At 37.0% G+C, this 16,530-nt stretch overlaps 1 protein-coding gene across 12 annotated transcripts in view; it reads left to right on the forward strand.

Annotated features, from left to right (window-relative positions):
- The window catches only part of FER (FER tyrosine kinase), a 615,744-nt gene that overhangs the window by 155,504 nt on the left and 443,710 nt on the right, over window positions 1-16,530 (forward strand). For 11 of the 12 annotated variants that reach the window (XR_005211344.1, XM_037800959.1, XM_037800960.1 and 8 more), the window contains one exon: window positions 14,967-15,140. Coding sequence is in view for 11 of the 12 variants with exons in the window: in XM_037800959.1 (XP_037656887.1) it covers window positions 14,967-15,140 (174 nt within the window). In the remaining variant the exon portion in view is untranslated. Of the gene's footprint in view, window positions 1-130; window positions 329-14,966; window positions 15,141-16,530 lie in introns of all 12 variants that reach the window. The other variant, XM_037800961.1, reaches the window with a different exon arrangement.

Raw genomic sequence — 16,530 nt, forward strand, 5'->3', positions numbered from 1 at the left:
GGATTTAGCACCATTCTCTGTCACCACTATTTTATTCACATTTGGTCTCCTTGTAGAAGTTGCAAGTGACAAGATTAGTTTCATCAGTGGTATCCATCCTTTGTTTTTCTTCTTGTTTTGGTTGCTCAAGTTGCATTTTGTCCATATAATGGATTAGTGGCTGTGAAAAAAGCATTTAAGACTCTTGAGAGAATACACCACACCAGGGAGACTACTGTGATGGCTACAAGGAGGATGATACCAAGAGACTGAAGAGACTCCTCAGTCAAGGTCCTGAACTTCCCAAGCAATTTTATGATGAACAGGTCAAAGAAGAAGTTGGAAGCAGGTACCTTTTGTGCAACTGAGTTTCTACATTACCGGACATGCTTATCCAGACACAACAAATAATGTCAGCCATAGCATAGATTCCCCCTGTTCAGCCAAAAAACAGTCCAAGGCTATCTTGCTGCCTGATGCTGTTTGCAAGGGGATCATGAGACTTTTGTTGGGCAGCTATGGCTTTAGCAGTTTCATCAACAAGTGCACTGCAGGTTTCAGCTAAGTTTCTAGTCATAGTGCTATTAACATTAATTCCCAGCCAATGAAGACAGAGCTGCCAAAGGAATCACGGATGTCCCCAGGCAAATTTTGTCTCACTCTGTTATGAAAATGTAAAGGAGTAGCCCAGTTCTCAGTTTCTGATTTATTATGTGTGGATAAAGGCGAAGTGAGGAGACCAAGTGTACATTGTCCAGTAATTTACAAACTCTTAAGACAATTCAGTGTCCAGGCAAATGGAATTGGGAGCGCAAAGAGTTGATCGTTGTATTCCCCTTTTAATTTTTTTGCACAGTTGGGGTTTTGGGTCTGTAACTGGACATGTGCTCTTAAGAAAATTGTAGTTCATGGAGGCATGTGGACTATTAGAGAATGGTTTCCTAGTCTTGTTAAGATATTTGTGTAATTTTTTAGAACATTTATCTCTAAAGTAAGGTTATGGGTCCAAGAAAGGTCAAAACAAGGTAAAAGGACCCTTGGGTCTAGTATTCGTACATGTTATGCAATTTTTGGTGCAGTTTTATTATAAGAAACTGATGCATTTAGAACAAGAGAGAAGTTAGTAATTGGTGGGCCAAAGGGTCTCTGAGATCATATATGGACTAGGGTTTGTTATGACAGATCCAACATTCAGTTAGATTTCTTGCTGTAGCTATTGCTTGTGAAATTCTAATAGCTATATTATCTTTCCAAGCATAGGTAGGGAATAGAAGAAGAGGGACGAAGGAGAAAGGTAAAGAGAGTATTGAAGGGAAAGGTAATCATGAGGATTGGAAGGGTGCTTGGCCATGGTCTTGGGAAAATGTCTGCTTTGTGGTATCACCTTCTGTGGAGCAGGGTTTCCTGATCAGTTTTACTTTAAGATCACTGGTAGATTTACAATTCCAGGAATCTGAAGGAGCCCTCTTAATTGAGAGATGTGAACCCATAGTTCGAGATCTTGAAGTTTGGCTGTGGTGGTAGTGTGAGAAGTACTTGGTAGGGTCCTTTCCAGTGGTGCTCAATTGTAGTCTTTCAATGACTGGTGCCATTCCAGAAAGGCCAGTCTCTAGGCTTTAAGGCATGTGAGAGTTCCTCATCAAGTGGTATATCTGGAAGGCTTCTTTCTCCTGATGGAAATATTCTTTGGCATAATGCATTAGGGTTTTACAATATTTAATCATGTCAGAGTTTATCAAAGTAGGTAATATATGAGGCTCTATCTTCAAGGATGTTGGTTTCCAGTTACTGTTTTATGAGGAGTGACCTTATGTTTCCCAACAGGAGTTGATCGAATAACTTTAAAGTTAAAGGAAGACTTTAGGCCAGGACAATCCTATGGATTATGTAAATTTTGCTACTTTTAGTTTCAGTATACAACTTGTTTGTTCTTACTTTCCAGGTGATTGAAGATGGTAAGGGTGATGGTAGTGCTAGAGTATCTGGAGGACTTTATTAAGTTGCTTAATTATTTGACCCATGAAATGGGTCCCTTGATTGCTCAGTATTTCATTAGGGATAGCCTGGCAACTAGAATACATTTTCTAAGTTTCTTGGCCACTGTAATCGCATCTGCCGTCTTGTAAGAAGGGCTTCAGTCCATCCTGAAAACAGGCATACTATAATAAGTACATATGTTGAATGAATCCATCTATAAATGTTCGGGTGGGCCAGCAGATGGCAGAAATGCACCACCCAAGATCTTAATGGTTTTTCCTGGATTGTGGGTTTGACAGACCAGACATTGATTGTAAACCATTCTGTCCACCTTTGAGCAATCTCCTCATCAGCATTTTTTTCATTATTTGAATCATCTTATTAATGCCATGTTGGAGTGGGTGGTGGAATGTAGAGCTTTTAGCAGAGGAATTTTAAGGACTCAGGAAGGAACAGATGGCCATCTGGGCCCTCTACGAGGCCTCTTGTTATATTATATTTGCATCTGTCTAGTTCCCATTTTTGTAGTTCCAAATCAGATGCATAGCATTGTCTGTCAAATAAATTGCCATAAGTCATTTATCCTGGATCAATTTTATGGAATTCATTCAAGTTATACTCCCTGGCTGGTTTAGCAACTTGTTGAGTAGCTGATTTACTTTTAAAATCAGCTGAAGCATTTCCTTAATATTCAAGTTCAGTTCTATTGGTATGGGCGTTATTTTTACAATAGCAGTTTGTGAGGGTAATTGAATAGCAGACAAGAGTTCATCAACCTGGGGGCCCATTTTTTTTTTTTTTTTAAATCGGAGAAGTTTAGGTTTACAGAAAACTCATACAGAAAATAGAGTCCCATATATCACCCCCTATTATTAACACCTTACATTAGTGTGTACATTTGTTAAAATATTATAGCTATATTGTTAACTGTAGTCCATAGTTTACATTAGGGTTCAATGTTTGTGTGTACAGGCCTATGTTTTGTTTTTTTTTTTAATTTTTATTCTAGTAACATATGTACAACCTAAAATTTCTCCTTGTAGCCACATTCAAATATATAATTTGTTGCTTTAATTAGGTTCACAATGTTGTTCTACCATCACCTCTATCTATTACCAAAACTTTTCCAGCATCCCAAATAGAAATTCTGTACAGTTTGAGCATTACCCTGGCCCCTGGTAGCCTGTATTTTAATATCTGACATTATGAATTTATTTATTCTAATTATTTCATATCAGTGAGATCATGCAATATTTGTCCTTCTGTGTCTTGCTTATGTCAGTTAATATGATGTCATCACAGTTCCTGAATGATGTCACATACATCAGAAGGTCATTCCTTATCACAGCTGGATAATATTCCATTGTTTGTATACACCACATTTTGTTTAACTATTCATGGGTTGATGGACTCTTAGGTTGCTTACATCTTTTTGAATATGTACATGGGTGTGCAAATATCTGTTCAAGTCTCTCCTTTCAGTTCTTTTGGGTATATACCTAGAAGTGGGACTGTTGGATCATATGGTAATTCTATACTTAACTTTCTGAAGAGCCACCAAATGTCTTCAACAGCACGAGGGCCCATTTTTGATAGGAGTTCTGCTAGAAGTTAGTAATTGCCCCTGCTTCTGGAACAGCAAAGTTATGAACCACTGAACAACTTTAAGTATAAATATTTACTGTTTTGTTATTGGCAAGCTGAGATAACTCAGTTCAAGACAAATAGCTCTGCTGGCTATTTGGGGGACAAATAGCTCTGCTGGCTCTTTGGGGGAGGCTCCCTTTTCTATTAATCCATACTGAGTTGCTATAATGTATCCTGCCCAATAATTTCCTTGGGAGTCTTGCAAATGATCCATAAACATAAAATACTAACTCAGGGTTTTCGAGCGAAGTACCCTTTAAGTCAACTGAAGGAGGTTGAAACCTGAGAAACTATATCAACGCAGTTGTAGTTTTCTCCAATGTTGGATAGAAGCAGCAAAGTGGCAGAGTTTAGAAGGTAACCACACTGAAAGTGAAGATGTGAAGGAGAATTTCATGGGAGAGTAGTCTTCTGGCAGGGAAATATTGAGTTCATTCAGAATTAAACAAGTTTTCTACAAAGTGGGGAACTTGCAGATAAAAGTCATTGCCTAATACTAACTCTGAAGAGGCTTCTACCAGTTTAGCTGCATCTGGCACTACCTTTAAACAATTCAGATAGGCTCTAGTCACTGGGTCTAGCTGTAAGCAATGGGTCTGTTTTTCCCTCCATGATCCTGTGTAAGGACCTCTAATGCCTGGTTGTCATGTTCTTTAATAAAGTAAATGGTTTTCCATAATTTGGAAGTCCCAATTCTGGGGTCTACTGTACAGATAATTTAAGTTGAAGAAAAGCATGTTCTCAGATGTCCTCCCAAGGTAGAGGAGTTCTGAAGTAGAAGTTATAGTAAGTTCATAAAGAGGAGAGGCCATTAGGGAAAACTTTGGAACCCAGGACCAATAGTATCCAGCAAGTACAAGGAAACCTCTAAGTTATCTTTTGGTGGCTGGTCTATGGATGTTTTGGATAGTTTTTGTTCTATCTGAGGCAAGAAAAATGTCTTTCTCAGTTAGGTCGTGTCCTAAGTGTAATGTACCTTTTCTTTTGAGAACTGGAGTTTTTTTTTTAGAGGCCTTATATCCTTGTAGGCCAATTGTTGTATGAGATAGAGTTGGCCTCCATATACTCTTTAGTAAAGGAGCCAAATAGCAAATCATCTACCTAATGAATTAGAGCTGAGTTTTTTGGAAACTGTGGGGTTGTCAAGTCTTGATGTAAGATTGGGAAAAATAGAAAGGAGCTTCACTGAACCCCTGTAGCATCACTGTCCAAATATGTTGCTGATTTTTCCAAGTAAAGGAAAACAAATCGTGGCTGTCCTGATTAACTGGAATATTAAAAAAGGCTGAGCAAGGATGTATTACTGCAAACCATTTTGACCCTGAAGGCACATTTGATAGCAAAGTGTTAGGGTTTGGAACTACAGGAAACCTTAGTAATACAATCTTGATTTATTGCCTCCAAGTCTTGCATGAACCTCCAACCTCATCTTTTTGGTCTATTAACCAGAAAGGTAAGGGGCTATAGGTGCTGTGCAAGGAATCATAAGGCTTTGCTTAATCAACGCTTATTGGAGTAAGCCCCTGAATAGCCTCTGGTATCATAGGATATTGGCACAATTTTGGCAATGGCTTTGAGAGGTCTGTTTGAACTTTTATGGTTCAGCACTTTTTTTTAAAATTAAATTCAGTTTTATTGAGATATATGCACATACCATACAATCATCCATGGTGTACAATCAACTGTTCACAGTACCATCATACAGGTATGCATTCATCACCCCAGTCTATTTTTTAGCATTTTCCTAACACCAGAAAGAATCAGAATAAGAATAAAAAGTAAAAGTAAAAAAACACTCAAATTATCCCCCCTATCCCACCCTATTTTTCATATAATTTTTGTCTCCATTTTTCTACTCATCCATTCATACACTGATAAAGGGAGAGCAATCCACAAGGTTTTCACAATCACACTGTCACCCCTTGTAATCTACATTGTTAAACAATCGTCTTCAGGAGTCCAGACTACTGGGTTGACGTTTGATAGTTTCAGATATTTACTTCTAGCTATTCTAATACATTAAAACCTAAAGAGGGTTATCTATATAGTGCGTAAGAATATCCACCAGAGTGACCGCTTGACTCCATTTGGAATCTCTCAGCCACTGAAGCTTCACTTCGTTTCATTTCGCAACCCCCTGTTGGTCAAGAAGGTGTTCTCAATCCCACAATGCCGGGTTCAGAGTAATCCCCGGGAGTCATATCTTGAGTTGTTAGGGAGATTTACACCCCTGGGAGTAGGGGTCCACGTAGGGGAGAGGGCAGTGAGTTCACCTGCCGAGGTGGCTTAGCTAGAGAGAGAGGGCCACATCTGAGCAACAAAGAGGCACTCGGGGAGATACTTAGGCACAATTATAAGCAGGTATAGCCTCTCCTTTGCAGTAATGAGCTTCATAAGGGCAGACCCAAAATAGAGGGCTTGGCATACCAAGCTGTCTGTCTTCAGTGTCTGTGAGAACATCAGCAACAATCCAGGTGAGGAAGTCCAACACTTCCACATTTCCCCCAGATCCTCAGGGGGGTCCTGCATATATATTTTTATTCTCCACCCAAAATTACTTTGGGATGTGTTGCTATTTCATTCTAACCTATAGAAACCTACCGTGTCTCACTTTCTAAAAGTTCCATGTAATTGTGGTGTTTTAACTAACTGATTGTAGAAGTTATATTGTTTAGAAAATATAGATCCTGCACCAAATAAACATATCTTCCCTTGGTCTCACATGGAAGTTGAAATTTTAACACACAGTCAGTTTCACCCCGTACCCTTTGGCCCTATTTGCCCTAGTCTTAACCAGATTCATTCATATCTCTAATTAAAGTCTGTGCTCTTTTTCAGCTTTTTTTTTTTTAAACAGTTGCTGTATGCTTTAATACTGACATTCATATCTGCCGAGCTCTAGCTCTGAGTTTCAGGTGTCACACAGGTACCCAATGTTCCAGAGACCAATCAGGTTATACACAAAGGGATCAGCATCTCAGAGTTTGGAGACAGCCATTAACAATTCAGGAATAGATTTGACTGCTGTTCTAGGGATCATTACAATAATCATTTCCCTGTTAGGCTGTGCTCTAAGATTCAATTCAGAGTTTATACATTATAGTTTGTCCATGTTGGTGAGGCATTATAGTGTTTACCTTGGTTTCTGGTGTGCTTCACTCAAAATGCTGTCTACAGGATCCGTTCACCTTGTTGCGTGTCTTACAGCTTCACTCCTCGTAGTTGCTCAATATTCCATTGTATGCATACACCACAGTTCATCATTCTGTTCGTCTGTCGATTTTCCTCCACTTACGAGTACTGCTTCCATAAACACCAGTGTGCAAATGTCATTCATGTCTCTGCTCTCAGATCTTCCAAGTACATGCCCCATAATGAGGTTGCAGGACCTTATGACCCCCACATATTTTACTTCTTGTGGAATCACCACACTGACCTCCAGAAAGGCTATACCATTCTGCCTCCTCATCAACAGTAACTGGGTACATCCCTCTCTCCATGTTCTCTCCAGCACTTTTACCCCTATTTATATTTTTTCCTCCAACTTTATAGAGATATGTTCACATTCCACACAGTTATCCACAGTGTACACTCAGTTGTTCATGGTATCATCATATAGTTGTACATTTATCCCCATAGTCAGCACTTGAATATATTGATTACTGTGAAAACGTGTTTTTTTTTTTTTTTTTTTTGGCCAATAATAAAAAAGATCATTAAAAAAGTCATACAATACAATATAGTAGTAAGGACAGAAAACAACAACACAACAAGAATCCCATATCCCTCTTATATCCCCCTCTCATGCACAATTAGCTTTGGTATATTGCCTTTGTTACATTTAATGGAAGCATATTACAGTGTTACTGTTGACCATAGACTCCAGTTTGCTTTGAATTTGTTTTTTCCCAAATACCATCCCTTTTTCAACATTCTGCATGGTTGACATTCATTTGTTCTCCCACATGTAAAAACATTTTTATAATTGTAAGTTTAGTAACAGTCATTAGCCACTCCAGTTTTTGCCAAATTATAAAGTCCCAGTCTTTATCTTCTATCTTTACCTCTGATGTCATACATTCCCCTACTCCACCTCTTTCAGCTTTACTCACAAACATCTTTGTTCCATGTACTTACAATATTGTGCTATCGTCACACAGTATTATGCTATCTATTTCTGGATCTATACAATCAATTCTTATGAACATTCTGTAGTCCTTCAGCATCAAATGCCCGATCTCTACCCTCTTTCCATCTCCTGGTAGCCTGTGTTATCAGCTTTTAACTCTCAAAGTTTGCTCATTAGTGTTAGTTCATATTAGTGAGACCATACAATATTTGTCCTTTTATTTCTGGCTAACTTCACTCAACATAATGTCCTCAAGGTTCATCCATGTTATTATATGTTCCATGTCTTTGTTCTGTCTGCATAATAGTCCATCATGTGTGTGTGTGTGTGTGTGTGTGTGTGTGTATGGTTCAGCACTTTTAATTTTCCCTATGTCTTTTGAGGAGGAAGCCCACGAACTACTGGGCGCTTCAGAGATGTCTGAGTTTTGGGAGATTTGAAGACTGACTTAATCACGATCAATTTCTGCTGTAAGGCACAAAATGACTCAGGTTCTTGAGGGTCTGGAAATTCTAGGGTTTTCTCTTCCCCTGAGGAGAATTTGATATGGCCCCCTGGCTTAGAAAGTAGATCTCATACCAGGAGGTTTGTTGGAGCTGTGGCACATGAAAGGAAAGCATGCTTTTTTTGTAATAAGCCCCAAATCCTTCTATAGGCTCTTATAGAAGAACCTTCTGGACTTGGTTGGAACTCGCCACTGAGACATTTTGTTACTCTGAGGGATTTTTTTTTTTTTTTTTAATGAGGGTGGAATTCAAAGTAGAGAGGGTCACTCTGATATCTGCTAAAACATAGTACAGAATTCTCCATTAATCTTAATGTTGGTCTCCCCTTGCTGGTTTAGGGGTATTAGGGAAGCAGTTTACTGGAGGAAACCTTAGAGTTCTGTCAGTTGGCTTTGCTCTCAAAAATCAAATTTTTGAGAGCTTTCTCTTAATAGGACAATGCGGTAGTTCATAAGGCCTGCATTGGTTTCATTGGGGGTTTAAAGGTGGACAGTCTCTATTCCAGTGTTGAGACCAGTTGATTTGTAGCTGCTGGATTTTTCTGATTTCATCCCTTGAATCTAAGTAAATAAGATGGCACTGGAGACAGTCTTGGTTCCTGTAGTTGTTGCAACTGCAGAGACATACATTTATTAGTCTTTGAGTGTTTTCTTGTTCTATGACTCTTTTAAATGTTCTGCTAAGTTTATCAATTTAGCCAAGGGGGGAGAATCACAACTTAATTTGTGTTTTTTGATGATAGCACTTACTTCAGTGTGAAGCCTGTTTACAAATAAAGTAGATAAAGTGCCTTCTAACCTGTGGCTCAATAATGATAGTCTTGAGTGTTTACACATATTCTTTCTAAACTAACTTTATAATCAACAGCTCATTCATCTTTCTTTTGTGTATAGGTTTGGATAACAGAGTAATATGTCTTTTGAGGAAAAACTTTAGGTATAGCCTCTGAGATCATTGGCTATTCTAGGAACTCTTTTTAATCCTTCCTTTGACCTGTCTAGTTGTATCTTTAAGAGATTGTTCTGGTTTGCTAACGCTGCCGTTAAGCAAAACACCAGAAATGGATTGGCTTTTGTAAAGGGGGTTTATTTGGTTACAAAGTTACAGTCTTAAGGCCATAAAGTGTCTAAGGTAAGGGGGTAACTTCACTGAAGGATGGCCAATGGTGTCCGGAAAACCTCTGTTAGCTGGGAAGGTACATGGCTGGCATCTGCTCCAGAGTTCTGGTTTCAAAATTGCTTTCTCCTAGGACGTTCCTCTCTAGGCTGCAGCTCCTCAAAAATGTCACTCTTAGTTGCTCTTGGGGCGTTTGTCTTCTCTTAATTTCTCCAAAGCAACAGTCTGCTTTAAAAGGCTGTCTCCAAAATTTCTCTGTAAGCTGCAGCTACTCTCTCATCTCTTGTGTGTTCTTCAAAGTGTCCCTCTTGGCTGTAGCAAGCTCACTCCTTCTGTCTGAGCTTATATAGTGCTCTAGTAAACTAATCAAGGCCCATGCTGAATGGGCAGGGCCACACCTCCATGGAAATTATCTAATCAGAGTTATCACCTACAGTTGGATGGGTCACATCTCCATGGAAACATGCAAAGAAATACAATCTAATCAACACTATATGTCTGCCCACACAAGATTGCATCAAAGATAATGGGATTTTGGGGGACATAATACATTCAAACTGGCCCAGGGATCTTCCCCATCCCATCACCATCTATTCAAGGACTTCCACTGGTCCTAAGAGAATGTATATGAATTGATATAAATCATGAAGCCCAGAGTCATGTGCCCCAATTGGTAGTATAAGTTCCTTGGTAAATTTTTGTGGCTCTTTCCTGGCTTTAGGAAATTTTTAAATTATGCTTCTGAGGTCCATCTTTGACTACAGATTAAAGTTGATCGTGGTTGGAGCACCAGGTCTGTGGAGGGTCTAACCTTAAAGGGCATCTTTCTAAACTGTCCAGCTTCCTTTTCTTCTCCATCTCTAAGTAAAAGGGTAAATGAGAAAGAGGATTTGTAGGTTCATAGTAATTGGGCAAAGGAGGTGTTCTGGTTTGCTAAAGCTGCTGTTATGCAAAATACCAGAAATGGATTGGCTTTTATAAAGGGGATTTTTTAGATTACAGATTTATAGTTCTAAGGCCATATAAGTGTGCAAACTAAGGCATCAGCAAGAGGATACCTTCACTGAAGAAAGGCCCGTGGCACCCATAACACCTCTGTCAGCTGGGAAGGCATATGGCTGGTGTCTGCTGGTCCTTTGCTCCCAGGTTCTGGTTTCAAAATGGCTTTCTCCATAATGTCTCTGGGCTTCTGTCTCTCTTAGCTTCTTTCTCTCAACTCCTGTTCATCCTTTCTTGGTCTCCCAGGGCATTTCTAAGCATCTGAAGGTTCTCTCTTAGCTTCTGCCAGGCAAACTCGGGACTTCATCTTTTAGCTTAGCATCTCCAGACATCTTTCTGTCTGCATCTGCAAGCGTCTGGATCTGTGTTGGCCCGTGAGCTCTCTTAAGTACTCTAGTAGACTAATCAAGACCCACCTTGAATGGACAGGGTCACACCTCCATGGGAATAATCTAATCAAACAGTACTCCCCACAGGTGGGTGGGTCAAATCTCCAAGGAAGCAACCTAATCTAAAGCTTCCACGCACAGTAAGTCTGCATCCATAAGATTGGATTAAAAGAATATGACCTTTATTGGGGTACTTAACAGTCTCAAACCAGCACAGGAGGATAAAGAGAAGGGGCTGAAAGCAGAATTAGAGTTAAGTCAGTTTATCTACAGTCCTCATTGATTGTTTTGGCTTCTCATTTGTTAAGGTTTTCATTGACATTTTATAAGGAGTGTTTAAATGATGCTATTTGGAATTACTGATTCTTTTTGATGTCCCCTTATATCAATTTAAAAATGTATTTCATTGCTTTGGGGATGTTTGGAATCCTCTCTTTTCTAGGGCACCTTTCAAATGAATAATCTTGTCTAAACTAAAACTTCCCCACTGTGGCCACTATAGTGCTAAACTATCTTTGGTGTAGAACACCCATTTTTCTAAAAAAACACATGATCCCAGTCCATAATTCTTATTAAAAAAATTTTTTTTCTTATTAGATAATTTGTAGCTTTACAGAATAATCATGCATAAAGTACAGGATTCCCATACCAATTCCTTGCGTTAGTGTGGAACATTTGTTAGAATTGATGAAAGCACATTTTTATAATTGTGCTATTAACTATAATTCATTGTTTAACTTAGGGTTAACTGTGTAATGCAGTTTCATGGATTTTTAAAATTTTTATTTTGTCACCATATATAGAACCTAACATTTCCCCTTTTAACCACATTCAGATATATGTTTCAGTGCTTTTATGTTCGTAACATTGATCGCCATCACCACCATCCATCACCAAAACATTTCCATTATTCCAAATAGAAACCCAGTACATTTTCAGCTGTAACTTCCCATTCCCTATCCCTACCCTGTCCCCAGGTAACCTATGTTCTAGATTCTGCCTCTATGAGTTTGCTTATTCTAGTTATGTCAGTGAGGTCATATGATATTTTTCCTTTTGTGTCTGGCTTGTTTCTCTCAACACGATGTCCTCGAGGTTCATCCATGTTGTTGCATGTATCAGAACTTTATTCCTTTTTATGGCTGAATAGTATTCCCTTGTATGCAAATACCACATTTTTTTAATCCATTCATCGGTTGATGAACACTTGCATTGCTTCCATCTTTTGGCAATTTTGAATAATGCTTCCATGAACATGGGTGTGCAAATATTTGTTTGTCTCTGCCTTTCATTCTTTTAAGTATATTCTTAGTACTGAGATTTCTGGGTCATATGGTAGGTCTATACTTAGCTTTTAGAGGAACCACCAAACTGCCTTCCACAATGACTGCACCATTTTACATTGCCATCAGCAATGAGTATCTTATTTCTCCACATCCTCATCAACACTTTTTATTTTCCATTTTCTAAATATTAGCAATTATAATGGATGTGAAATTGTATCTCATTGTGGTTTTGATTTGCATTTCCTTGATGTATTGTTGTTGATCAGCTCTTCATATGGTTTCTGGCCATTTGTATATCTTCTTTGGATAGATACCTATTCAAGTCTTTTACATACATACACACTCACAAACACATATATTTAATTACTATTATTCTCAGTTTATTTTTATTATTCAGATAATTGCCCTAGACTACATTCTGTCCCCCAATGGCAGGTTGGGCAAATTCCACAACTTCTGGGCCCTTTCAGTTACTTGAACAATCTCATTTCAGAATATGCAAGGCTCAGGCCTGTTTTTTTTTTTAAATGCAATTTTATTGAGATATATTCACACACCATATAATCCATCCGAAGTGTACTATCAGTGACTTACAGTATCATATAGTTGTGTCATAATTGCCACAATCAATTTTAGAACATTTTCATTACTCCAAAATAAAGAAAAAAATAAAAATAAAAAAGAACACCCAAAACATCCCATACCCCTTATATCCCCCCTATTATTTATATATTTTTGTCTTTATTTTATTACTTATCTGACCATACACTGGATAAAGGGAGTGTCAGTCACAAGGTTTTCACAATCAGACGGTCACATAATAAAAGCTGTATAGTTATTCAGTCATGATCCAGAATCAAGTCTACTGAATTATAGTTCAACATATTCAGGTATTACCTTCTAGCTCTTCTAATACGCTAGAAACAAAGAAGGAATATCTATATAATGCATAAGAATAACCTCCAGAATGACTTCTCGACTCTATTTGAAATCTCTTAGCCTCTGGAACTTTATTTTGTTTTATTTCTTTTCCCCCTGTTGGTCGAGAAGGCTTTCTCAATCCCATGATGCTGGGTCCCGGTTCATCCCGGGGAGTCATGTCCCATGTTGCCACGGAGACTTACCCCCAGAGTCATGTCCTATGTAGGGAGGAGCTTTTACCCATATTTTAATTGGTTTTTTGTCTTTTTGTTGTTAAGTTGAAGGATTTCTTTATATATTCTGGATAGTAAACCCTTATTTGATATATGTTTTTCAAATATTTTCTCCCATTATGTAGGTTGTCATTTTACTTTCATGATAAAGCCCTTTAAGACTCAAACATTTTTAATTCTGGTAAGATTCCATTTATCATGTTTTTCTTCCCCTTCATTTTGTTAATGTGGTATATTTCATTAATTGATTTTCTTAAGTTGAACCTTCTTGCATACCAGGGATAAATCCTACTTGATCATGGTGTATAATTCTTTTAATATGCTGTTGGATTCACTTCTCTAGGGTTTTGTTGGGGATTTTTGCATCTATATTCATAAAAGAAATAGGTTCTTAATCCATTTTTGTATACTTTTTATTGTTTTCATCTTTGGTAAACTTTTGATTTTAAAGGAAGCGCTACATCAGTTTAAAATTGCTTTGTGGTATTAAGAGAATATTAACACTTACATTTTTGTATTTGAATGTAAATATAATGAGTTCCTAGGCCACGTATCTTATTCCGTGTTCATCATAGTATTTCAGAACTAAAATGACTCCTTTTCCCCCCAAAATGTCTTCCAAGGTTATTTTTGTTTTTTGAAAAAAATATTTATTCCAGTATATCAAAAACAAGGTTACCAAGTGCCTAGCAAGTGCTAACCATGACTAAGAATTTGCTTCCGTTTGGCTATAATTTTGGTATACATCTTTATTAAATATTGGCTTAGAATTATACTGGAATATACAGGAAGAGAATAATTCTGTCCATCCACAGATCAAAAGTAATAGATTAGGAAATCGTTTTTTATAAATATGAAACTTTATCTTGTTCATTTTTGTTCTATAACCTGCCTCCATGACCATGGTAAGTTTCTGTTAATTGTTTCTGAATAGAATTTTTAAAACCTATAATGAAGACCATTCCTTTGTTACTTTTTTCAGTATTTATTAGTTAGGAAGTCTAACTAATAACAAATGATTTGTTCTTCTAGCAGTCTCATATGCCCACTTGTCCCAAACCTGACATCATGTGTCTCTGCTATTGAGGCAATGTGTTATTCCTTGTAAGTGTATTGTGCTGGAAACAACTATTGAGAATTAATGGTATTTATTAAGAAAAGAGGAGGGCTATAAATAGAAATCCAGAGAATATCAGTATTTAAGTCATAGGGGAAGCAAGAAAAGAGCCAACACCAAAGATAGAAAAGAAAATTTTAGAAATAGAAGGAAAACAAGTCAGTTCTGTTAGAAGATAAGATAGGAAGCCATTTAAGATCATGTCACTAAGAAATGAGAGTCAGCAGAGGCAGAGGAATATTAAGGTGAAGATTAAGATGAAGATAGGAAAATGTCCATTGCATTTGATTGTTAGGCAGTTCATGACTTTACTGGCGTGTTAGAAAGGTGCGGGCAGAAGCAGTATTTCAGTGTTGAAAAATGAATAAGAAATGATACAATGAAGAATTCAACCTTGGACTCTCAAGAGAGCCCTTCATCTTTTAATCCCTTTCCTAGTATTCTGCATAGTTTCCGATTACTGAATTTACAAGCGTTTGTACTTGAAAATGTTAAATATGAACATTCATAGCTTATTGCACAATAGCCAGAAACATGCCATTTTTATATTAAGGTAATCATTTATGTAAAACTAAGTATTGAAAGTTCTTGAGCACTTAAAGTGCAGGCAAATGGAAACTTCTAATATAAGTTCTAATTTTATTTTTCCTTTTTTTTCTTTTTTAAGTCTTGGCTGCTTATGATTCAGCAGACAGAACAACTTAGTAGGATAATGAAGACACATGCAGAGGATCTAAACTCGGGACCCTTACACAGGCTTACCATGATGATCAAGGATAAGCAGCAGGTGAAGAAAAGTTACATTGGTGTTCACCAGCAGATAGAGGCAGAGATGATCAAGGTTCGTTTTTCCCTTCTGGAATTTTTTCCTTCATTTGTTTTTTAAATTTACTGAAATATTTTAGCCTGTTTGACTCTTTGAAATTTTTTATTGGCCATTTACTGGCAAGAAAAAGGTTTTGGTGTCTCTAATGTATTGTTTTATTGAATATAAAACTTTATTTATTATTAGATATATGGTTACTCTGTGTCCCTAAGAAAGGAAAAAAAGATGCTGCCAATTAAAGTGTGATACAATACTTTCTTATCACTTAGAATTTTTATTCTATGCTTACTGAAATAGCTCTTTTAGGCTTTTAAAATATTTTGTAACATAACACTGCATGCATTAAAAATAGCAAAATAAATTAGTTGTGCTATTCCTAAATATTCTTCATATCCATAGTCTTCTGGGTAACTTTTAAAAACTTTTTTATTATGGAAATTTGCAAATCTACAAAAGTAAAGAGAATTGTAAAATGAACTCCTATGTGATAACTGTAGTCAATTTTTTTTCCTCATCTATACTCTCACCCACTTTTTCTTCTATAATGGCTCATTTAAAAGAAAATTCCAGATATCATTTCCAAATCTAAGTATTTTAGTATATCCTACTAAAATAAAGACTTAAAAAAACTTAACTGTATTATCATTATTCCACCTAAAAATATAGTAATTCTTGAATGTTATTAAATCCATCCTGTGTTCAAATGCTTGCTCTTTACATTTTTTATAGTTAGTTTGTTTGAATCAGGATCTATACAAGGTCCCCATATTCTCTTTTATTGTATAGGTTCTCCTTCCCTATTTTTCCCCAATGCCATTTAGTTAAGGAGAAAACTGGATATTTTGTTCTGTAAAATTGAGTTTCCCTCATTTTGGATTTTGCTGTTAACATCTTGTAATGTCATTTAATGTATTCCTCTATCTCCAATTTTTCCAGTAAACTTGAAGTTAGATATAGAGGCTGGATAAGATTTTGGTTGGATTTTTGATCAAGAAGACACCATAGAGGGTAATCTAGACTTCTTGTAATTTTTTATCAGGAGTTATATAATATCTGCTTATTTATCTTTTTATGATGTTAAAATTGATCAATAGGTTTGAATGTTGTCAGCTTGCTCAATCTATTAGATAAGTTTCCTGTTGGTCTTTTATCTTAAGAGTATTGGAAACTATTGATGTTCATTGCATAGATCCATTATTTTGTTGAGGTTTGCAAAATGGCGATAGTTTACTTCTCTCATTACTATTGCAATTGTTAGCTGGAATTTTTCCATAAAGAATTTTCCTATATCAACCTTTTGATTACCTGGGTGTATAGTTCACATAGGAAAGGCAGGATAAATGCTTGCTTTTTGCAATGAATTTGCCAGTTTTCAGAATAATGAATTGGTTCTTAGTAACTTCAA

The sequence above is a fragment of the Choloepus didactylus genome, chromosome 13 (assembly GCF_015220235.1).
Source record: "Choloepus didactylus isolate mChoDid1 chromosome 13, mChoDid1.pri, whole genome shotgun sequence".
NCBI classification, from domain to species: domain Eukaryota; kingdom Metazoa; phylum Chordata; class Mammalia; order Pilosa; family Megalonychidae; genus Choloepus; species Choloepus didactylus.